The 24,479-nt window shown below is 46.1% G+C and overlaps 3 protein-coding genes across 3 annotated transcripts; 2 read left to right on the top strand and 1 right to left on the bottom strand.

Moving 5' to 3' along the window:
- Positions 1-1,815: 1,815 nt before the first annotated feature.
- Positions 1,816-5,430, top strand: LOC119389473 (neprilysin-1). The gene is made up of 2 exons (XM_037656756.2): positions 1,816-1,991; positions 2,856-5,430. Exons 1-2 carry the CDS (start codon positions 1,898-1,900, stop codon positions 5,258-5,260), a joined length of 2,499 nt encoding a protein of 832 aa, XP_037512684.1. The 5' UTR covers positions 1,816-1,897; the 3' UTR covers positions 5,261-5,430.
- Positions 5,431-5,604: 174 nt separating this feature from the next.
- LOC119389474 (uncharacterized) lies at positions 5,605-18,522 on the bottom strand. The gene is made up of 5 exons (XM_037656757.2): positions 18,269-18,522; positions 18,020-18,136; positions 17,294-17,404; positions 14,644-14,793; positions 5,605-6,041 (listed from the first exon to the last, which is right to left on the bottom strand). Exons 1-5 carry the CDS (start codon positions 18,341-18,343, stop codon positions 5,961-5,963), a joined length of 534 nt encoding a protein of 177 aa, XP_037512685.1. The 5' UTR covers positions 18,344-18,522; the 3' UTR covers positions 5,605-5,960.
- Positions 18,523-18,778: 256 nt separating this feature from the next.
- LOC119389472 (uncharacterized) lies at positions 18,779-21,546 on the top strand. The gene is made up of 2 exons (XM_037656755.2): positions 18,779-19,416; positions 19,867-21,546. Exons 1-2 carry the CDS (start codon positions 19,153-19,155, stop codon positions 20,383-20,385), a joined length of 783 nt encoding a protein of 260 aa, XP_037512683.1. The 5' UTR covers positions 18,779-19,152; the 3' UTR covers positions 20,386-21,546.
- The last annotated feature ends 2,933 nt before the right edge of the window (positions 21,547-24,479 follow it).

Genomic DNA, 24,479 nt, shown 5'->3' with positions numbered 1-24,479 from the left:
ATATATTTTAATTAGCGCCACCTTAAAAAGACACTTTCGGTTTCGATATCGAGGGGGTGGCTTCTCAGTGTCGTTTCATAGCAGTGTGACGTCACGGAGATACAGAAATTCGCGACGTACTACGGGAAATCCGTAATATGCTCGTGGTGCAATAGACAACGATGAGTGAATTGTCGTCCAGTGACCCTGACAGTGATTTCTACGATTTAGGCTGCATGCAGGACGCAGAACTCGCGAACTCGGAGGAACTGTCTTGACTTGTCGGGATAATGTCCTTGCAGTGTGGCTGGCTTGCAAATGCTCAGCGACGAAAACTTCAAAGTCAAATTAAAATATTTTATACGTGTTCTCCGACTCCAGTGTGTGGACAGCGTGGACACTGCATACCAACGAAGCAAAAAATGTCCCTTTTGCGATGTCTCAAAATCGTGTCAGTACTCCTTTAATTATTGCAAAGAAGCCAACATTTCGCAGAGTTACCGACCTAGACATAAATGCTTTGAAGGAACGTTTAACGCCCGAAAGATCAGTGACTGTCAGTGAGACGGACTATTTGTGCTACGCGTGCTTTGCTACCACTGCAATGAAAGATCTTGACGGAACGCACACTTTAACGATGACATTCTTATGCCCCGTGAAAAAGAAATCGACGCAATTAACCAGATCACTGCGACTACCGGTGCACGTGCGTTCAAGTCACCCGAGAGGTGTTGCTGTTTCGAACTCAATCGGTCTGAGGACGCGAGAACGAGCTCTCACTGCGCCGTCTCTTACAACGAGCATCTCGGGTGCGCGCGTGCCTACTCGGTAGCTCCGCACTCGTGGGCCGCTGCAGTGACCAAATAATTTCAAAATTAACGTCTTCAGTGCCGGCGACACCTTTTTAGGTACCTGCTGGCCTTTTAATAAAAATAAATTCAATCCTGCCTGCATTTTATACACTTGCTGGGCAAGAAGTCGGAATTGCCCATCCTTGCCTAAGGGTCTCATTGGAGGGGCCGTAACTATTAGTGCAACGACATTATGCAACATGTTTTTAATGATTGTGAAAGCTGATGTGGAGGAGAATAAGTGGACAAAGTTTAAGAAATTTAAAAAATGGGGTTTTTTTTTTTTAATTGTCAGAAGTTTCCATTGTTCGGTGTTTTCTTGAACTTAGCCCGATCATATCTCTTTACTGAAAAGTTATATAATTACAAGATTTGGCAGTTTAGTAGATAAGCATGCGAAGAACGTAATGCAGAATTTTTGTTGCTCTGCTACAAGGCTTTCTTGAGATAAAGACCTTCAAAGTAAAGAAAATTTTGCCGATTGGGCCATTTTTGAGGTTTTTTATAAAAATATCTACACTACACATAAAAACTAAAAATACCTGAGCAGAAGCAAAAACATGCATATATTTAGGTAAAATAAATTTCAGCTACCTAACTTTAATATATTTTGTGCAATTCATAACGAAAGTTGGCCAAAACAGCAGAGCGGATGAGCGCTCCACTCCACCGCTTCGTCATTATTGATTTCCTGTGGTTCGAAAAAAATTTTTTCGGCAAAACAACTTGCGGATCTCTTCTTTCCACTCATCAGGCAATAATATATAAAATTTTGAAATAAATTTGAGAGGTCGACCAGCCATCGTTTGTTCGATCTTACGTGGAATCACCCTAGAGGGATACTTACACGGTCCCTTGTGCATTTCCATAAGACGACTCGAAGGCGAAAGCCACCTTGTTCTTTCTTCTCAGTCTCTGTTGCCTTCCCTCGATTGTTAGCCCATGCCCATTAGTGGGTATGGGCCATAGTTTGAGGTATAGGCGTCATCGTCATCAGACATTGGGGCACGGCAGGTGCGGCCGCAGCAGCGCGCTAGCCAAGGTTTCCCGTGCAGGCGCCAGGCCCCATGTCGGCGCCGGCGTCGTCCGCGGAGTCCACCCGTTGGAGCCAGCCAAGCCAACAAAGCTCGTTCTGGGACCAGCAGGACGCGGATACTATCGGTGAGCCATGTGCCATTTCGCGGACCACGCGGTCTTGGACACACCGGCATGGCTGTGACACTCAACAGTATCGCATGGTTCGCAGGCTAAGGTGACATTTAGCAGCTCAACACTGTAGCTGAGCTGAAGCACGGGGCAAAGACAAACAAGGACGTCGTTGTGCTATCAACTAATTTCTATTTATGTATATGCGACTGCATAATTATATAAAAATGCACGCGCAAGAAAAATAAACTGAAACCATCGACAGAACAGATACACAGCACCTGCGCAATGGGCCCCTCTGCAATATAAAAAAGGGAGCGAGTAAAAAGGGTGCCTTTTTGTCCCACAACGATAATCGTCATCTTTCTTGCGTGACCATGAAGTCCACCTTCTGAAGCTCTTGCGCATTGGAGACTTCTACGCACTTACGAAAGTATCTTACGCTTAATTGTCCTGAACATTCTGTGGATCTTCGCTCGAACACAAACGTGAATCGAAGTTTGGGTCGTTGTTCACGATTACAAAGGGTAGATAATCAGATTAGAGCATAACTACGAGTAAAATCGATTTGTGTCTAAAAGATTGCGCATCGCGTGAACCCACATGAAGTTCATACAGAAAGTTTCCAAAAATAACGCTAGCTTCTCGACGAGCGCGCAGTCTTGGCAGTTTGGCTATAAGTTTATAACCAGAAAATGCATATGCGCTGCCTCCTATCCTTCACATTTTAGTTCTTCAGCAAGCACAAGAAATGGCATCGCGAGCTCCTGCTAGGAAATTGTACTCACTTATTTCATACAGAAGTGCAATAACCTAGAAGCTAAGGCTTACCTCTCGTTTCGCATGAGGGTCCTGACATTTGTGATCATCTTACCGCAGCCAGCAGTGACGCCGACAGCATCTCGAACAGCCGAAGCACCAACGCCTTGGCCAGCGAGGAAGGGCGTTCGCAGAGGCAGTACAGGCGCGGCAGCCACAGCGCTGAACAGGACAGCGACAGCAGAAAGCGGCCGGTGACTCAGGGGTCGCATTCCACAGGCCTACGATGGATCTTCAACAGAGAGCCCAAGTTGTGCGTCAATACGGTCTATATGCTCTTTCTGGCGGCAGGCATGATCGTGGCCTGCACGGCCTACATGTCTGGCTACGCAGCGTCGTACCAGCACCGGCTATTCGCGAGGGACGCCACCGACAAAAAGGTCTGCCGCAATCAAGTCTGCAAGGAGGTGGCGAGAAGCATCGCCCGCTCTCTCAACCGAAGTGTGGACCCGTGCAAGAACTTTTACCGCTTCGTCTGCGACGGTTGGAAGCGTAAACACCCCGTACGCCGTAACGAAGTGCGAAGCAGCCCCTTCTCGCTCGTCGGTAAAGAGTTGGACACCGTTATCAAGAAAGCGCTGAACAAAATCTCGATCACAGGCAAGAAACAGGGTGCCCTGGAAAAAGCGGCCATCATGTATCACGAGTGTCTCAATAACTACGACATGACCAACTCCACACAATCCATGAAGGTCCTCATGGAGCTTCTGCGCTACCTACACATGCCCTGGCCTTCTCTGGAGGCAAACCACACAGTGGACCTGTTCGAGATCATCGTGCAACTATCGCTACGCTGGTCTATCCCGAGTCTATTCAGCATCTCGGTTATCCCGGACCCGGAGGACACCAAGACAAACATTCTGGTGATTAACACTATGGAGAACCTTGAAATGGGTTTCCACCAGCTCCAGACAAACAACCAGACGAAAAACGACACACAGGACATCCTATTCATGAAAATGGTACAGAAAATCGCCGCCATCATGGGTGACAACAACACGAATTACAAATCGCTAGCCGAGAACGTAGTTATGGCGCCCATTGTCATCGCCTCTGTAAAACACTTCCACTTCGAGGTGCTAGGCAGGTCCGACGCGTGGCCACCTAAGAAGTACCAGATCAAACACCTAGAAAACTTGACGCCGGAGGTGAGCTCTAAGCGCTGGTTGTCCGTCATAAACAAGTACCTGCCAGCAAACGTCCAGGTGCGGGAAACCGACGAAATTATCGTCATGAGCCCAGGTTATCTGTGGCTAGTGACGAGCTTGCTGCATCAGAATAATACCATAAAGATGTTCCACGATTTCATAGGTTGGTCCGTTGCCTTTCTTCTGGGACCACTCTCGTCGAAAGAAATCAGAGAAGCAGTCAGCGCATACGGCCAGGAAGTCGGCATGGACTTCACCGACGTGGACAAGGAAAAGCTCTGCAGAAAGGACGTCGAAGATTACTTGCCGATGCCGTACGGCGCCATTTTTGTTCAGGCTTACACGCCAGACTACATCAAAGACGACGCTAAGGTCGTCGTCGATCACATCAAGCTGGCTTTTGCGTACGCGTTGAGGCTCAACACGTGGATGGACGATCAGACGAGAACGAGGGCAATGGCCAAAGTGCAGAGAATTGTCTCGCACGTCGCCTACCCCGACTGGATAAAGAATAAAACAGAACTAGATGAATCTCATGCCGACATTCCCGATATAGAGGGTCCCTACATCAAGATTCTCATGGACCTAAAGGAGGTGTACACGTTCAGATCACTGTCGCTGCTGCGCCAGACGAACACCAGGGACGAAGAGTACTGGACTTTCAGTCCGGCTACGCTGAACGCGTTTTACGAGCACTCTACGAACAGCATCACCATACCGGCCGCTATTCTCAACTTCCCCTTCTACTCCTACGGTCTGCCCCCAGCCATGAACTACGGCAGCATCGGAGCCATCATCGGCCACGAGATTAGTCACGCTTTTGACACACTCGGCAGTCACTTCGACGACAGCGGCAACCTGCGCAACTGGTGGACTAAGGAGACAAAAAGTAATTTCATCCTCAAGAACTACTGCTTCGTGCTACAGTACAACAGCATCTACGAGCCGCACAGCAAGCGCTACCTCAACGGCAAGCAGACCCTGTCGGAGAACATAGCGGACAATGGCGGCCTCAGGCAGTCGTTCCACGCGTACCGGTTGCACGTGGACGAGCACCCGGGCGGCAAGGAGGAGAACATACCTCTGGAGGGCCTCGAAGAGTTCACCCCGGACCAGCTCTTCTTCATCAGCAGCGCGTACAAGTGGTGCGCCGACATCAACCCCAAGGCCGTTAAGATGATCATGAATTCAGACTCCCACTCGCTGGAGGAGTACCGCTGCAACGTGGCCGTCGAGAACATGGTCGAGTTCGCCAAAGCCTTCCAGTGCAGCCCCAACGAGGAAATGAACCCGGCGAAAAAATGCGTCGTGTGGTGAAATGCGGTTGCAATAATACGTTTTGTCCGGGATCCGGACTGTTGTTGCCTGTCACGGCTGCTGCTCTGGCAGCGAGCGACACCGTCGTCGTTATAGTGTAGTGTTTTACGTTGTGACACTGCCGGCTACCGCCACTGCCCAACGGCCTCAATGTCCGATGCTGACACGTGGCATTCAGTGTTTCTGCTACTTTGCGCCGCACAGAAATGAAAAGTGCACAAGACGTTGAAATTTATATGCTCTTTATTAAAGAAAATTCAATCTGAAACAAGTCGGCCATATATATCTCTCAGTAAACTTGTGAACAAAAACGAACTCGATAAATGCCTTCTAAAAGCACAAGCTGAAAGTTGGAGTAAAATATGCTGCTATGCTGGTCTGAACTTTTGCGGCACAAAAGATAGACGGCAGAGTGCAGCTACGTGTGACAATAGAGGAGTGTCCTGCGCTGGGCAACAGAAACCGCCCACACAGTCAACAATCGTAATATTTGTTCCACGAAACAGTAACATTACCCCCATCCCCAATAAAATATATATAAATCAAGGTAGAGTTCACTAAAATCCTTGAGACACTATTATTTGGCACGGCTGCTGCAATCCAGAAAACAGATGCATGAATGAGACTTAATCCCTGCCGTCTATTAGGACAAACGGACCACATTTTTAAATGAACAATTAGCAGATGCACACATCGGACGTCACACACAGGATACGTCACAGCTTGAAGTGTTCCTTGACGAGCTTGGTGTTGCAAGGGCTCGAGTTGCCTCCAGCAGTTTCTTGAAAAGGAAATAAGAGGAATTGCATGTCCTTTATAGTAAAAATTCCGCACTTGTAAAAGGCAAAAGCCAGGCTGCACTCATGTAAGACAAATTAGCCACAACGAGCAAGAACACACGTTTTGCATTAAATAGACCATTTGAAGGCCTCATGCAAGCACTTTCGTATTTCTATGTGTTTTTCGAAGGTGTGCAGACTAATGCGATGTACCCACTACGCACATCTACGTAGGTGTACACTTTGTTGATGCTGTGGCTGATGATCGTGATGAACGATGGCTGAGCCTATTGCAGTGATAGAAGTGACTTTTTACTTTTTGGAGCAGATTTAGGAGCAAAAAAAGTACCACTTTGGAGCAGCCATAATTGTTTGTGAAGCAGGAAAATTGCTAGTTTGGAGCAGCCATCGACATTTTAGGAGCAGATGGCAAAATATGCCATATAATTCCTGAAGTTCAACGCACTGCTGAAGCATCTTATAAATAATAATATTTATTATCACAGACAACAATCAATATAAATTGCAAGAAATTAACAATTAAGAAGATGGTTCTTTATTGAATGTATCACGAAATGAGCTATATATTTAAAATACCAGTACTTGTGACAGGTATGGAATCAAACTGGTAAAGCTGAGCACCACATTATAGAAGTAACCAAGATATATCTGTTGCCAAAGTAGCAGTTGATAATCGGCATGAGATTATAACCATAGGCGTGCACAGGGTTCCTCATCAGGGGAGGGGGGGGGCGAAGATTCATTGCAGCACCCCCTTCCACTAAGTCAAGGCATGGGGCAGACTTTGAGCCCCCCCCCCCCCCCATCTTGAGTGACTAGGGGGGGCGCCCCCTGCCACCCCCACTTGCGTATGCCTATGATCAAAGCGATCTCAGTCATTTTCACATTTCACCAAGATAGCCTGCATGTCAAGTTAAAAAAATAACAGCTCAATGAGCTATATGCTTGATATACCACTTCTTGTTGCGTAAGTGACATCACAGCCGATAAAGCTGCATACTAGTAGCATACTAGGATGATAGTAAACTGATTGTTCTCGGTTTCCTTAGGGCTTGCGAGTTGGTCACCCGGTTAAAGTTCCTCGTCTTCATTTTGCTCAGTACTGTATCGGAGCAGTTACTAGCAAAAATTATAGTTTGGAGAACCATGTAGCAGCATTTCTCTTTTTAAAGCAGTTTGGTACAATTGGAGCAGCACTTCCATCACTCGTTTCGCAATTCACATGGTGTGATACCTGGTATGATTCCACACTTTGGCCACGAAATATTACGTCTGTTAGGGTGTATCCACACGACGGACCGAATCCGTCTTTTCCGCCGCGGACGGCGCATCACGTGACCCCGCGTCACGGATTTGTGCCATCCGTGCCTCGTCCGCGGACGGAAAATGCCAAGCTCTTTTTCGCATTCGGATTCGCGCGGAATACCACAACAGATTTAGCCGAGGGTGCCATTATAGGTCTAGCAAAAAGCGCTGCTTTTTCGTTTTCTCGTATGGTTTCGTAAATTTAGCCGATGAAGATTTATTTTATTATTGCCAGATATCTATTTTAGACCTTGTAGGCGTTTTCCAACACACAACGTAATGGCTGCTCTAAAAGCGAGGCTCTCCAAGTCTGCGCGTAGGTTAAACTGAACAGTCTCGGATGCAACAAATAGGAGCTATGTTTCGAGTAGAAATGCACAGACGTGCAACACTTGCCCGAAGCAAGGTACCGTAGCGCGACCTGCAGCCTTGTTTCCGCTGATATGGCTCGCCGCATCACGGGGTCCTGTCGTTCTATGCGAGGTCCCACGAGCGACAGCAACTGAACAAACTGCTCTCTTGACACTCGCAGCAGCCTCTAACCAAAAGCTCACCGTACAGTTGGTGTTGTATACCCAGACGCTTGTAGTCCTTTTGCCAACAAGATCTTTTTGCAGGAATGAAGAGCGCTTCACCGTCTAATTCTGGTAATGCAACAGCCATTGCAGCTAATCGTCGCTTTTTTTTCGAACTCCATCTTCAACTTAAAAGAAGCTCTGCGCCATAGACGGAAACATAAAAACCTTCAATACTTTTGCTAGCGATGAATGTGTTTTCGACTTTCAGACTGCTCGCGCCATCTAGAGAAAAAAAGAACAAGCAAGCATTCGCACATTATTATGACCTCTGAGATTTCGTAGCTATCGCAGATCACCGAGCTCATGTTCTGCCAATAGAGGTACTCGCTAAGCCTACAGCTCTCAGAAAACGAGAACGGCGCTTGGAAACAGTACCGAATTGCCATGAATACGTTGCCGGCGAAGCTTGAGGACACAAACCTAAAGCCGACACAATCGTCAGTTTGGGACTAACAGCCCACGCAATGCGCGACGAAGAGCTTAAAGATTCGAAGCGGGCAGCTCTCGCTTCAGACAGTGCCGCCATGTTTTTTTGCTGCGGCGCGTCCATCTACTCGCTTCGTCCGTTTCCAGCCGGACGGGCGGCGGAACGATCGTCCGCGGACGAGATTTCCGGGGATAAGTCCGTCGTGTGGATTAACGTGACTCCTTGCTCGACGTGACGCCTGTATAGCATTTTTTTCCAAAGCAGTTTCAAGCAGTGGCGTGGCTCTGTGGTAGAACGGTTGCAGAATGCCTGGGTTCGATTCCAGTTTGAACCATGTTTTTTTAAGCTCATGCTTGAGAGGTCATGCGAGTTTCTGCACCACATGCCGTTTTTAAAGGCCCGTGTCTCATGAGGCACTTAAAGGAGTACTGACACGAAATTTTGAAGGCAAGATAACTTGTGGGATGGATTTGTGTGGACACACATGCATCATCTACAAAATATCAAGAAATAATATAGCTTAGAACATATCTAAAATCAATTTTAAAGTGCGTGCCACGCCACTGCATGCAAAATGCGCCTTTGGTTTTCATGTAAACATCCAACCGCCCCCTGCGTCACGAGTTTTTGTTGGCTGCCCCACTCCTTGCGAACGCTCTCTCCTAGCAGACCTTTTCAACGGAAAGAGGTGGCAGACCTGCACGGCAGTACAAAGGCTGATGTCCTCGCCTTGGCAGTGCATTTTTGGGGAGTCGCGCATATTTACAATGCCTCAGAGGGGATTATAGCAGCACCCAGGAAGCCTTTGTTGAAAAGAGGCATGCGGTCTTATGTGCACACGTGCACACGTAGCCAGCTATGTTTACACGAAAACCACTTTGGGTCCCGCCTCACTTGGCACTCTCTAAAACCGAAACTGCGACTGAATGCTACAAAACCGTCTCCAAATAACTAACCATCGCACACACGAGCAAACCAGCTTTCCAGCTGTGATAAGTGGGTCGTTAGCTACATATTGCAACAGAAAAAAACAAGATGCTAAATTTTTGTGTCAGTGCTTCTTAGGGCTTTTGCCTTAATAAAGTCGCTAGCTACATATTGCAACAGACAAAACAAGATGCGAAATTTTTGCGTCAGTGTTTCTTTAAGGCTTTTGCTTTAATAAAGTCGCTAACTACATAGTATTGCAATAGAAAAAACAAGATGCGAAATTTTTGTGTCAGTGCTTCTTTAGGGCTTTTGCACAAAAGCGGTAAGGAAGCTAGGCTTTACAAAATTCATCGCTGGGCTAGTTGGTTTATCATCTTAATCAATGGATAGCATGGGTTCACCACAGGACATAGAAAGGACACTGATGTGCTTGTCCTGTGTATCAGTGTTCTATGTCCCATGTTGAATCCGTGCTAACTGGTATTCAAGATAGGCTTTTATTGTTTGTTAATATATGCCACTTACATTACATCTTGACAAAGTACAGAATTCGTGAAAATTTTTAACACGGGAATGTTTTATGCCAGGGTCCACCAAGACTTCTCCGACATCATTTCCGTCACGGATGTGACGTCAGTGAAATGCACACGAACAGATGGAAGAAAAAAAATCACAGCATATCCACGTGCTGAATGATGATGAGTGGGGCGAAGCTCCGGAGAGAATCATCGGTAAACCGTGGATGACCTGGTAGTCGAGCCCACGACCTCTCGGTCAGCGAAGATAGGTGCAAAGCGCTCAACCCACTGCCCTACCGACGCTCATGCATCAGGTGTCATAAATGTGCTTTATATCTCTCGCACGTTCTCTCTTGCACTGTGTTCTTGGTTGGCGGAGGGGGGCGGGTGGTGCCGCCATCTGGGATCAACGAAGTACTGCATCATGACACTAACGAGCACCGACAGGGAGCGCTTCGGTAGTTTCAGCTTTAGGAGCAGCGAGACATGCCAGTGGAAAAAGCGAAATGCGTTCCCACGTTCGCGGCTCAAGCTACGAACTTTGCCTCTCGAGTTCCTGAAGCACTGTGTGGTATATGCATGAGGACAGGCATAGGTTACCCTATGACTCGGGAGAGCACAGCTTGGCACTTCTCTCCTCAAATTACAACGCTTAAAATGAGTGCATGTCGAGTACAAGTGTTATGTGCTCGTTGATGCCATCTTTGCACAGGATTGAGCATATGCTGTGTCCAGGTGTATGTTGACTACTTCGGCTACCACAAGGGTTAGAGCATGATCTTTGGGATTAGTCGTCGTGATGAAGATGTGCCAGTAGGCGTTAACGTGGGTGCATCCACGTCAAACACTGCTACACCTGCCAAACACTAACACACATTGTGCAAGCTCTCATACGTCAATGTACCACAAACAATCAACTATACTCCTATGAAGACATGGTTCACTTTCGTGTTATACCGATTCTTATGACGGAGGGAACCATATTTTTTTCTACATCTATGAATATTAGCACCTCGGCAACAGAAGCTGCCTTTCATTCAAGCTAAGCCCAGCACCTTCCGGCAGATACGCGAGCACTAAACCGGCACAATACAGGAAATTACGACATGGAGTCACCAAACACAAGCATCTTTAAAAATTAAATTCTCAGTTTTACATGCCAAAACCACAATATATTTGCGAGATATGCCATATGGTAGGGCGACTCCAGATTAATTTCAACCAACTGGGATTCCTTAACGTAATCTATGATTGAGCTTTCCACAGCAACCTCATGACTTTCGCCAATTAGGCAAGGGCAAACGCCCTAGAGGAGCGGACCACACACAACAACCTCATGGAACTGTGGCTTTCTGCAGCTGACGGCAGGCAGCAACAAAAGTTTATGCCAGCGCCGTCATGCACATCTCGCTTAAAAACAAAAAATTAAATGTGCCAACTGTTACATTCAACGATCAATAAAATGAATCTTTCAAGCAGAATACTAGAAAGAATAGAGAAGAGGTAAGCTCAAAATCTTTTTTCCTTTTTTCAAAGATTTTTAGAGAAATGTGCCTACCCCTGCACACCGTAACGTACAGTCGCGGTCAAAATTTTGGAGGCCACGGGAGCGTATGGCAAACAGCAACACGGTGCCTTCTGATGGCTGCTTGTGAAGCTCAAGAGCACACACTGCGCACTCACGGTTTTTTTTTTTTACCTGCCTGCTAGTTCACTGGCTTCAAGTACGCAGGCACAGGAATGCCAGAGAAAGTGCAAGGTGCCACTTCTGTACTTGAAGCCAGCGAATGAACAGGCTGGTAGGTAAAAAAGGATGCTTGTGCGCAGTGTGCGCTCTCGAGCTTCGCAAGCAGCTGTCAGGAGGTGTCACGGCACTGTTTGTCACGCGCTCCCGTGGTCTCCAAAATCTTGACAGTGACTGTACTTTTGTGCATGATCTTCCAAAAATCCGTTAACCGGAGGTCTATAAAGTTTTAAATCCTGCTAACAGTTCAACAGGCCCATAAAGGTGCAAGCCTATTTTTCGCACATACAATGAGATGCGATAGCTAACAAATAGAGGTGTTTACCTAAGAGCAAGACAGTCAGGCCTCTTGCCTGGTAAGAATTAGATGTCCAACACGTAATGATTTGTTCCAGTGGTGGGAAACCTGCGCCAATTGCGCCAATCTGCGCCAACTGGCAATTGCTGCTCCACACTGCTCCAAAAGGGTCTTTTTTGCCTAATTTGCGCCACTGCTGCGCCACAACGTGGTGTTAGGAACCGAAACTAATGTTTCGTGGACAGCGCGCTTCGTGAGTGGATGTACGTCGTGGTCGCCATCTTGAGCTGCTGCATTTGTTAATGGCGCCACTAGCGTTCCAGTCGTCGTGACAGCCGACGCAATCCAATTCAGTATCAGTGGCAACGGTACAGCAGCACTAGCACCCTAGCTACCCTAGCAGCACTGCAACCGCGCCGCAACCTTCGCTTTCTGCAAGCGATGCGCACTCCTCGATGCTGATGCTCTAGCTGTCCTGGCAGCGGACGGAGGTGCGTTTGTGTTGTCACCTAATAAAAGCGTGCAGTATGGTTACGACAGAGCTACGCTTGCTGTTCCGTACGCGTACGTTTATCGTAATGGCGTGAGTGTAGCATGGTTTCTGTGTGCACGATCCGCAACGATCAACTGCTCAACAGCGAGCTGCTTTCGTTTCTACAAAGCGGTGCGCGTGTGAACACGGTCCGGCACAACGAGCAGCAACGATCAGCGGCTAAATGCGTGCAATAGGCTTAAAGCAGCGCGACGCGACAGGGTTGTCAGCGATACGTCATACTGGCGCGGTCGTCGGTGGCCGCCATCTCACATTCGTTCTTTCCCTATGCTTGCATCGCTGCAGTCGCGCGGAAGTAGGAATCATTTATCGACCGATTTCCGCACTTTCGAAAAGAGACACTGTGGCGTCAGCAAGTTCAGCGGCGCAGTAAATTTTTATTGCGTAAAACGTTATCGCGGCACGCAGTATATATATGTGTGTGTGTGTGTGTGTGTGTGTGTGTGTGTGTGTGTGTGTGTGTGTGTGTGTGTGTGTGTGTGTGTGTGTGTGTGTGTGTGTGTGTGTGTGTGTGTGTGTGTGTGTGTGTGTGTGTGTGTGTGTGTGTGTGTGTGTGTGTGTGTGTGTGTGTGTGTGTGTGTGTGTGTGTGTGTGTGTGTGTGTGTGTGTGTGTGTGTGTGTGTGTGTGTGTGTGTGTGTGTGGTGTGTGTGTGTGTGTGTGTGTGTGTGTGTGTGTGTGTGTGTGTGGTGTGTGTGTGTGTGTGTGTGTGTGTGTGTGTGTGTGTGTGTGTGTGTGTGTGTGTGTGTGTGGTGTGTGTGTGTGTGTGTGTGTGTGTGTGTGTGTGTGTGTGTGTGTGGTGTGTGTGTGTGTGTGTGTGTGTGTGTGTGTGTGTGTGTGTGTGTGTGTGTGTGTGTGTGTGTGTGTGTGTGTGTGTGTGTGTGTGTGTGTGTGGTGTGTGTGTGTGTGTGTGTGTGTGTGTGTGTGTGTGTGTGTGTGTGTGTGTGTGTGTGTGTTCGCGCGTGTGTGTCGGGTGTCCCAGCTAACTTGTGCCAAGGGTTTAAAAATGCAATATTAGAGGCAGTTGAGTGAAATCATTTACATATTGCTGACAGCCACCTTGCGCGCTACAGATACTTTTTGTTTTGTAAATAATTTGTTAATTAGGATTATTTAACTCAATTTCTAAATATCGACTTTAGGCAAGAAATGGGATTTGCAAAGTTCGAGAGCGTCTTCACAAACCCCCATTGCATTATTTGCGAGAAAGAAAGTCTCACGTGTATCATTTCTTCTGAGCTGCAAAAAAGCCCGAGAAATACGAAAAAAAAAACACGTGACTAGCGCTTTCGCGCGCCGCGATTGTGCTGCTCTCAGCCGTGGTTTGAGCAAACGAAATCAGCTGCGGCCGCGACTCGCCGGCTTCGTCACAGCTAGTTGCAGCGGTAGGCCGATAAATTGGCAGTAGTTTCTTGGCCTGTGTCAGCCAGTTGGCGCGCGTGACGGTGCAAGTTTTAGCGAGCGCGGGCCAAGCAACAACCGCCAACTTATCGGCCTACCGCTGCAATGGAGCCGGCGAGTCGCTGCCGCAGCTGATTTCGTTCGGTCAAACCACGGCTATGGTGGCTACCATGGCTGAGAGCAGCACGATCACGGCGCGCGAGTGCGCTAGTCACGCGGATCTTTTTTTTTTTGTATTTCGCGGGCTTTCCTTGCAGCTTGGCTAAATTTCTAGGCTAAATTGGCTAATTCTAGGCAGCTTGGCTAAATTCTAGGCAAAATTTTCTTCCTCTGTGTGTTTCATGAAAAGTCCGTGCCTGCTCCAAACACAGGGGTAGCTGCTCCAAAAGCAGATTTTGCCTGCTCCAATGGCTGCTCCAAAATGCTGGAAGGCATTCCCACCACTGTTGTTCCCTTAATGGACACAAATACTTACAGACAAAAAGCAAAAACTTTTTAATTAGTAGAGCAACGGATCATGCAGAAGGGTCCCTACAGAGCACCTTATCACTGAATATCACAATGAAGCCAGATCCGTGGGGGAGGGGTGGGGGAGTTGAGTCCCCCCTCACATAAAATTTTTTCCCAGTTTGTACGTGTATAGACAGGCATGCATGCAAACACACACACACATATATGTGTGTGTGCTTCCCCCCCGCCCATCCATTCTTTTAAAATAAGATCCTGGCTATGCTTCTGCACAATGTGAAACTCAATGCATCATGGCCATATCAATTTAAAGCACCTACACAGACTGCAAAAATAAATAAATACATGAATAAAATAAAGTACCTTCGATTGTTCAGAGTAGAGGAGCTGCAGCCTGTTCAGTTCAAGCACCTTTTTTGAAAGCAAGATGTTGAGGTTGTCTCTTTCAGCTTCCATGCTCCAAGCATGTTTTTCAGCAGCCCACAGTCTGTCCAGAAGTTGACCTTGAAGCAACTGGTCAAGGCAAGGTGCATTCACAATTAGAAAATGAACGACCGTCCAGGAAGAACATCAAAGAGAGAGAGAATATAACGACAAGAGCAATGAAGTTGGTCTGACGTACATTAGAAAGATTCTATAAAATTGAAGGACTATGTAGACTGTGTGCATCCACATGAAAAACTTTATTGGCGTTGCGGCAGAGTGAAATGTTTAAAACAGGTGTTCATGTAAATTTAGAAGTGTTTACCCCTAACCTGCTGCCAAATGCAAATTCTACATACATTTATTGTTAAAAGCAAAAAACACGGCTTTCATCACCCAGTGAGTGCCATCAATTGCAACTATTTATGCAAATGCACAAAAGCTTTCAAACACTCAAATCCAGCTACAACTCCAGATATAATATGCCCATTTAGCACGTGTCCTGGCTGTGGTGGGCCCTTCTACATACTGCTTCATGCTTCATCGCAGTGCAAGAATTCTTTGAGTAGAAAGTTTATTTTCTAACTTGACAGTAAGAGGAAGCTATATTTAAAAATCAGCATTTAAGGCGCATCAGAATGTATAATACTTTAGCTTAACTTAATAAGGTATGCCACACTCATCAAGACACAATTCATTTCTGTAAATGGTTCTCAAATGACATTCTGTCAGGCGTGAAAATTACAGATCGACATTTTGAAGCACTTCTTAACAGAAATGAATACTAAGATTACCTTGCGACAATTTCATGTGTTTAAAGAGAGCCATGACAAATTTCAGGTTTTAAATATTTTGTCGGAAGCACACTCTCAATATTCATGTTTTGTACTTGCTAGCAATTGACTATATAAATTAAATGCCAAAAAAAAATTACTTGCATTTTTTTTGTGCAAAGCTGCAACTTGCATTTATGGAGGGGCACTGCACTTGAAAATTTTTCTTGAAATTCCTAATCAATTAGCATGAAACATGCCAAGTTTAGTATATCTGTGTGCTGATTTCAATTATGCAATTATTCTTGTAGTATACAATATTCATCTTGCATAGGGGAGCGCGGACTTGGTAAGAAAGACAACACGATAGAGAGGACGCTCAGAAAGGAAATGTTCAGTTTTCAAGACATTGGAAAAAAATTGGCGAAGCTTGCCGTGCAAGGCTTGAAACAGCAGAACTGGACAATTCTGAACCCTAATTTGGTTGCTTCTAGGTTGTTTCTAGGCCTTAGCTAGGTGATGCAGGTTATTTCTAGGTTGCTTCTAGGTCGTTGCTAGTCTTTGGATAGGTGATGCCAGGTTGTTTCTCCGTTGATTGTCAGCACAGAGAGGTTCGAGTTAAACCACAGACAGTCACAGACACGACACGGTTGCCCAAACTCCAGAGACAAAACCTCATGCTGAAACCAAGCGTTCGCAACTCTCGTAGATCTACAGGAACGTCGTAATTGCCATAGACCTTCCATAACTTCGGGGTCTTCTCACAGCCACTGTTGCTTTTCCCGATCCCTAGCATTGTCTCGTTGTACATACTTGGGGTTTTCGGCTCACCGCCGTCACTTCGCAGCCATTTGTAGGGCTAACTGTAGCCTTCTTCATTTTCAGCGGACCAGTGGTGAGTAGTGGGGTTTACCCAATTTCTGTGGAACATACCCATTTATGATGATAGTTTTCTGATAGGCCACACACTAGCACATACCCGTTTGATGACAATAGTTCTCTTCTTCATTTTTAGTGGACCAGTGGTGAGTAGTGCGGTTTACCCGATTTCTGCAGCACATACCCATTTATGATGATGATAGTTTCGCAATACGAGATACAAGGAACGATTTGCTAAACAGCTTCGCTGTTAGAATTTCATGAGCCTTCTTTGGAGCAAGAGTTTTCCAAACTTTAACAAGCTAGAAACTAAACCGGCATGTTACAATCATCTGGAATGAGAACTGTACGCAATAAAACAAGAATGGATGTTCCAAACCCATTTGAAGAAGACTTATGGTACATTGAACATTTATGAGCGAAATCCCAGATTGACATAGACTCACTCATGAATGTTCAGTGAATGACAACTTTCGTTCAGATGGGTTTAGAAGATCCATTTTTGTTCTATTGCATACGGTCCTCATTCCAGATGATTGTCTCGCATCGGGTGATGCCTGGTGTGATTCTACGCTTCTGCCACACAATATTGCATGTGTTAATGACACTCCTTGCACTACGTAATATTCATATAGTGTCTTTTTCCGAAGCAATTTCAAGCACAGGTGTGGCTCTATGGTGGAACACCTACTTGCCACGCAGAGATCCGGGGTTCGATTCCTATTCGAACCAAAGATTTTTTTTATTGTTTCTTTATTTGCATCTATCTCAAATTTTCGCTCACGGACAATGCTGATTCTTCACTTACAACCAACGATGCCGATGTCAAAATTTCTGCGAAACGAACTCTTTAACTCTATTGCGTTAATATGGGTTTGATTAAGGCTGTGGGTATGTATGGCAAGCTGCCTCCATTTAATTACATAACTGGTGTTTACCTGTGAATTAGCATTGTGATCAATGCAAGTTTCAGCCTCAACCAATTCAATTTCGTCTTCTCCCTTTGCAGACAGCAGTAGCTTCAGGTGCTTTATTTGTTCTTGTGCTTCCTGAAAACAATCGATGTACACACAGCATTACACATTTAAATTTTCTTCTTGTACCAGAAATGATGTAAGTCTTGGTGTTAGTATGAGATGTTGGCTTGCATGGACCACTTGTTTTCCCTTATGAATGTCACTGGCTCTAATGCCAGATCACGTCGCTACATAACGTTGCATGACTGTTGTGCACTCCGTAACAGTTCAAAAGTGCTTACAAACAGTGAAAGATCTAGAAAGCCTGTATCACGCATTTGAAAAGACCACGGAAATTACCTAAGACGCTCTCGTACCATGTATATTTTGGTTATTCATAAAAAAAAGTTCGTTGGCAGTGCTTAACAATGTTTAGGTCATTCATTTGCTTGAAATGTGTACTCCGCACCCCCCATCCCCTCCATACCTACTTATTTTCATCAAACGTGCAGATTCTTCTAAAATGCCCTTCTAGGTCACAACTCAGTCACAGCACCGAAATAATAATATTAATAATAATAGGTATTGCATGTGATTAACGTAAAAGTGCGAAACAAGACACATTCTAGGAAGAGAACAGGGGTAATAGCCCGAACAGCTCTCTGCACGTCACGTCTCTCAAGTCATCCAAAATATCTAAAAAAATACCTCGTGTGCCATCTTCAAACGCTCGATTTCTTCCTCCTGCTCTCTACAAGTCCGCTTGAGGGCCTCGACAGCATCCTTGTCACTTCGACCGCAATGACGCCTCAAGTCCTCAAGTTCCTGGCAAGTCAAATGCGCACGTGTAAAAAAGGAAAGCGTCACAGCGTGCTGCCATTGTTCACACTGACTCGCAAGGCACGGGATTATTTACTACCGCGTCAATCACGGAATTAGTTAACTGTAGTCGCTTACCAGGCGTATCTTGTGGAGCCTGTCGTACACTTCCTTCCTAGACTGCGCGCGAATCCGAGCACCGTTGGGTGTCATTTTTGCGACGTTCGCGCAGCTGCGAGTGCAGGTGGGCACGACACGGAAAGTCCACTGGTTTCGGTCTTTCTTTGTTTACACTGCATCAATCGAGCAAAATGCATGCATCGATGACAACTGAAAGCATGAAACCATTCCGTCGACTTTGAACAAAAACACCAAAAAACAGGAAACACGTGACAGAACTCAGCAACATGTGGTCATGTGGTTGTGTCGTCATGTGTACATGTAGTTTCGCTACGGCTGCGCCAAGCGACTTCAAAAACCAAGACCAACAAAGTAAAAAAAAATACTGAACACTACAAACATTATCTTACATGTAAATACAATAAAGCTACAAAATATAAGCGTAAGATGGTTGCGTAGCTAGATAACGTAGAACACAACGCGAGTTTCGGTTCTAGAGTTCGTCATTTGTCGTTGTTAACAAAACAATGGCGGAAGACACTGCTTGGCACGTTCCTCCTTTTGTAGGATATCGTTTATGTCCATATTTGATATAATTCAGAGGAAGAAAGTACTGCATTACAGTCTTCGACAGAAACACTAGCCAGAGAACACCCATTCTAGCTCAGCTGCACGCGCAGCGACGATCGGCCATGCTGTTGCGGTGTTTGTGCGTCCAGCGCCTCGTGCGTCTGTGTGGAGTCGACGCAGTGCATTGTCCGGGCCGCGCTCGTTTCCTCGTGGTTTCTGGCAGTAGTTCAGGCGATTGCGGTGCTTTTCGTGCGAGATGACGACGCTTCGTAGTAAGCAGCCCTTAGACCCGACTTATTATTCAGATCTTACGGGGCCTGAGCGCCTTCGCTATGCTGAAAAAAATGCGAATGTGCGACAACATCGACCCCTTCACGCTGCGAGCGGGAACGGATACTTCAAGCGATGTGGACATATTTCCGGACATTGCTTACGGAGACATCGTCAATTATCTTGTTTTCTCTGCGAACTATTTGACCCTCGAAGAAATGAAGGCATTCAAGTCGACCGAGGCGCACAATTATTTCACAAGCGGTTGGGTCAAGGATCTGTCGGCTAAACAGTTGCAAGATGACAAGGTGCTTCTGCTTGGAGAGGTAAGTAGCAGTTTATTTTTTTATTTTCAGAGCGAGAGAGAGTGAAATAACGTTTATTAAATGCCCAAGTGATTTAGTGTGACAATCCCCTCGGCTATTTTCGAACTGTCACTCGATGTCAAAGTGCCATCACGCGTTCTTTTTTTTTTTTTTTAATCTCATATTTGATATGAGCTGTTGTTGGTTTGTTCAGTTTGGAAACCTGCCAATTTAATGCACGAAGAAAAAAAAAAAGAAAGATACGGCAACGTGTGGAGGGATTCATATTACTTGCCACATATTTCCCAACCAAAAATTTAGGTCCCATGCACTTGTCGCGTCGCGCGATGAAGGCCTGCTTTAACTGATCAAGCTTGTCGCGATTGCTCGTTCAGTAGCGCGAAAAACTCGACAGTGACGTGCGGAGATGTGCCGAACGCTAATTTGCACTTTAAAACATGTCCTTTGCAGGTGAACCACTCACAAAGGTTGCCAGACCAGCCTCTACATGTGTGGATTCTCTGCAAGAAACATGGCCTTGTGCTCTCGGCCCATTGCACGTGCATGGCAGGCACTAGGGAGGCATGTTCTCACGTTGGAGCTTGCCTGTATGCTGTAGAAACTAGTGTGCAGATGAGAAACGCTACCAGCTGCACGTCACTGAGCAACACCTGGCTTCCTGCCTATGTTGAGGAGGTACACTTTAAGAGACTCAAAGACATTGACTTCACTTCATCCAGGGTCAAAAAGCGAAAGCAGGACGATATCATCAACAGCTGCAGTTCAGCAGAGACTGAAGTGGAAAAAGAGGTGGACATTCCAGCGCCAACAGAACAGGAACTAAGAGACTTCTACAAAGCTATTGAAAGTGCTAATGTTGTACCCGCAATATTTTCAGTGCTGCCAGAATATCAACACTACTTCAAGGAGCCCGTACGGGCAAAGCATGCCCATTTAGAGAACTTGGCCGATGATCCGGCCGGTGTATAATGAATGCAGGCCATGCAAAATGGTGCACATAATGCATGCCAACACAAAAGAAAAGTGACAATGCTGATCTGTTTACCATTGCTGCTCAACACAAGTATTTCACCTCTGCCATATTTTTAAGAAGACAGATGAAGCCATAAAAACACAGCATTGCCAAAGAAGTGCAACACACACCCACACACACACAGATGCCACAAAACTATACATGACATGGCGTCCAGTACAGCGTGGCATCTATTGCAAAGGCTAATACAACATATTTGTATCTCTGCCCTCTGAAATAAAATGATTAGGGGGAAAAGTATATTGGGGAGATTTGAACCAGTGCCATTCCCCAACTAAAACAGGCTTCATCATTCTGTTTTTGCAATGCAACTATTGATGGGTACGAATTGTAAAGGGCACAGCAGACAGTAACAATTTTGTCTAGAGGTGTCATATCTCCCTGTCTGCAAACGGCATAGTCAACAGGCAGTGTGGCCTTCAGGATGACATACTTATTCCCGATTAGCCCAATAACTCGCTCAACATGGACCCTAACACTAGCCAGTTTCCTAGTGCTCAGCACATCTGCAGCGGGCAGTTGTTTCCTGCCCTTTGTGAATGCTAGTACATAAAGTTTGACAGCAGAAGCCGACACTTTCAGACACATTGAACCCTTGGTCTGCTAGAACGTAACCTGGAAGTAAATTGTCTGAGAGGCCACAGTGTTCAGTTATGTGCCTGTCACTACAGCGCCCTCCCCAGCCTTCAGCGATAAAGTTGACGATGCTTTGTGGTGCTATACCAATTAGATACTTTGCTGTATTGCACTGAGACCATGTCTCACTTCTGGGGAGGTAAGAAGATGGTTTCTCTGTCTTGATCTCAAAGCAGTCAATTATGACGGCAAGATTTTCTCCAAAAGAATCTTAAAATGCTTGAGGCATTTTGCCTGTCAGAGCACTTCGTTCTGGCCACAATATTTGAGTTCTTGGACAGCAATAGGCAGCATACAGCCACTTGTCAAATATGTGTGACACTGTGGCATCAGACGCACTAAATCTGAAGGTAGGGTCACTAATGTGCAAGATATAGGGGTTCTTATATGAAACATAAACACAACAAGCCGCGCGTGCGAACCTGTCCCTCGTTTGGATCACTCTGCGCGCTATCGGAGTGTCCCTAACAGTCAGAGCTGTGAACGCCTATCGCGCGGTTCCCGTTGAGTTGCGACCGCGGCGAGTTTCAGGCCTGTGGGGACAGAGACAAGTCTTTCAAGCGAGGGTGTTTATTCACCTCACCATAGGTCGGCAAACTCACTCATGAGTCGATTCACTCAGACTCAATCAGACTCAGATCGAGCCATGAGCCTGAATCCAAGTGAGTCTGGCTGAGGAAAATCTTAGTGAGTTTCAGTCAGAGTGAGTCCGGTTGAGAAACATTTTGGCGAGTCTGAGTGAGTCCGGTTAAGGAAATCTTTGGTGAGTGTGAGTACGTGTGAGTCCCAAGCGCAAAGTATATTTGTTGAGAGAGTCTGAGTGAGCTCCACCTCTTATTGCCTACCTATCGTCCTATCTACTCATCTTCAGCATTACTGTCAGCCTTATATCGACTTACATTTATACTCAAGTCTATTAACACATATCTCAACGCACTCGTGTTTATGCGCCACCTCAATATTATTGATCAGAGGCGTGAGTTAAAGTGGAAGGGGAGGTGTTATCATCTGCCCCCGCACTCTTTTACGGGAAGTTCTTGATATAAATATCTCGTGTGAGTCGCGTATTTCATAAAAACGGCCTACTAGTATTTAAACCACTGATAACTCGTACTTGATGATACAAGATCATAAGGCATATCGTAGAGCACCGATTATGTGAGAAATTGGTGTTAAAAAGCATTGACACCATGATCGGAAAAGCTAATTTTACGATAACGGCCTCATGAGTCGACTCACCCAGACTCACTCTTAACTCAGATCGAGTCTGAGTGAGTCCGGCTGAGTAATATTTTGGTGAGTATGGTTGAGAAAAATTTTGATGAGTCTGAGTCCGAGTGAGTCCGGTTCAGGAAAATTTTGGTGAGTCTGAGTCCGAGTGAGCCCTAATCGGAAAATACATTATTTGAGTGAGTCTGAGCTACACTCTTTTTGCCGACGTATGCACCTCAGATACATATCTGCCAATTGCAACAAATACAGTAGCACATCAAGTTAACAGAACACCTCAGCGGCGGAGTGTTCCACACTACTGGGGGAAACAACCGTTAACATATAGCAAGCACATGTTGAGAGAATAACCGTTCAGCTCGCCTCGTGTGGCTTTTGCACTCCGGTCTGGGGCGGTAGTTCGCACTCCATGGCCGGGGCACCGCAGGGGTTGATGGCGGCGGCAGTACTCGCGACTTGGGTCCGATGTCGTCAGTCACCTCCCAAGACCAAAGACCCCGAGAAAGCGACGCGCGTTCCTCGGGTTGAGAGGAGGAATCTCCCCACAAAAGGGGAAGGAGGGAATGGGACGTCTCGGCTGCAGAATGAGCGCAGTGCGCGAAGGGCAGCGGGAGTGGCAAAATGCCCCCTTCCAACACAACCCCTCTCTCCATTGCGTACGAGTACATATCATGAGCCGAGGCGCCGCGTTAGGACACTGGGTTGCGCATGCAACCCCACAAAGTTTAGCTTCAATTTCATAATGAAGAGAAGGAATTCTTGGAACTTTAGCAAACTATCATTTGCATTGTGTGACACAAATCTCTCAAACATTGAACACTGCATAGAGAATTGCAGTTTGCCATGCCAGTATAATGTGTAACCTTAGTGTCACTACACTTGAATGCGTCTTCTGTAAGCTCCAGCAGCTTGTTTTCATTCCGTGGCAGTGGTGTTAACTTAGCGAGAAAGTCGCTATATTTAGCGCCTTTTCAGTCGTGCCAGCAACAATTTGATCTCTTTGGAGTCTTAGCGACATTTTTGGGGACTTTGAAAAGTTGAAGTATAGTGTGCTAGTTGAAGTAAGAGGGTGATAGAATATTGGGAAACTCTATGAGCACCTGGGAGTGCTCGAAACGAGCTTTGAAAAGAGGCCAAAACAGGATCAAGCCGCTTGTGGCGCTGCGATCTTTAGTGCGTAATGCGGCCGTTCCGAGCACTCTTTTTGTTCCAGTAAACTCAAAGGTATGCCACCATATCATAGGTGTTCTCTGCTGTAACGGCGTCTCCCGGTAGCTCCATTATGGTGTCCTAGAAGAGGTACACTGTTTAAGGGTACACTGTAGCTCCATGTTCCTCGGCCTGCTGGATCGCCCAGAGTTGCTTGTCCAGGCCAGAACTGAGCAGCGCAGTCCGACGCTAGACAGTATCTTCGTATTCCAACCGTTCACTTCACTCGCCACCACAGAAAGTAATTTAAAATATTGTTTAAAAAAGAGTCCCTTCACGCGTTGTATCCAGTCTAAAACTAAAAAAACTATGAAATAAAACTAATCATCATCGTTTAATGACTTTTGGCTAAAATTGGCGACTTTTAGGAAGCATCCTGGCGACTTCGCCAAAAAAAAGTTAACAGCACTGTTCCGTGGTGTGTAAAAACGTTCATTCATTGATACACAATCCCTATCCAATGCTTCAATGTCGCTCATTGTCATGTCTGTCTGCAGTGTAGTTCCTGCAACAAAATACATTTTTGGTGTAGTTAATCATGTTTTCCAAAAAAAACAATGTTAACACAGGAATGGGGGGAGGGTGGGAGCATTGTCCAAGGAAGCCAGATAAGGAAGCGGGCACAGCAGTGCACTATCCAACAAAAATTAAGCCATGAACCCCATCCTACATTTTCTTGTTTCGCCGCAACCAGTCTCAAACTCCCCAATTAAGAAAATAAGCTCACCTGTTTCGCCGTCCTCTATGCCAACTTTGTCTTCCTCTCGAGGTGAGGACGCCAGAGAAGCAGCAACGATGTCCGGGCAGTCGAGGATCGTCTATTCTCCCGCTGCTCAGCCCTACACTTTGCTTGAGCTGCCTCTTTCTGGAATTGTCATCTCGCCGCTCAATTGTCCCATTGTGGTTGTATACCGTGCACCCAAATAAACAATATGTGTATGCAACGGGCTTACCA

This window comes from Rhipicephalus sanguineus, chromosome 4 (genome assembly GCF_013339695.2).
Source record: "Rhipicephalus sanguineus isolate Rsan-2018 chromosome 4, BIME_Rsan_1.4, whole genome shotgun sequence".
Classification (NCBI taxonomy): Eukaryota; Metazoa; Arthropoda; class Arachnida; order Ixodida; family Ixodidae; genus Rhipicephalus; species Rhipicephalus sanguineus.
The sequence above is the reverse complement of the archived record's forward strand: the minus strand, read 5'-3'. Positions and strand labels throughout refer to the sequence as shown.

Excerpts from the sequence above, each read along its gene's own strand:
- LOC119389472 (XM_037656755.2), top strand. The coding sequence starts at position 19,153 with ATGCTGAAAAAAATGCGAATGTGCGACAACATCGACCCCTTCACGCTG. Across the intron at positions 19,417-19,866 it reads AGGTGCTTCTGCTTGGAGAG|GTGAACCACTCACAAAGGTT; the intron begins GTAAGTAGCAGT and ends TGTCCTTTGCAG.
- LOC119389474 (XM_037656757.2), bottom strand. The coding sequence starts at position 18,343 with ATGACACCCAACGGTGCTCGGATTCGCGCGCAGTCTAGGAAGGAAGTG. Across the intron at positions 17,405-18,019 it reads GTTTGAAGATGGCACACGAG|GAAGCACAAGAACAAATAAA; the intron begins GTATTTTTTTAG and ends GATTGTTTTCAG. Across the intron at positions 14,794-17,293 it reads ATCACAATGCTAATTCACAG|TTGCTTCAAGGTCAACTTCT; the intron begins GTAAACACCAGT and ends TGCCTTGACCAG.
- LOC119389473 (XM_037656756.2), top strand. The coding sequence starts at position 1,898 with ATGTCGGCGCCGGCGTCGTCCGCGGAGTCCACCCGTTGGAGCCAGCCA. Across the intron at positions 1,992-2,855 it reads GCAGGACGCGGATACTATCG|CCAGCAGTGACGCCGACAGC; the intron begins GTGAGCCATGTG and ends ATCTTACCGCAG.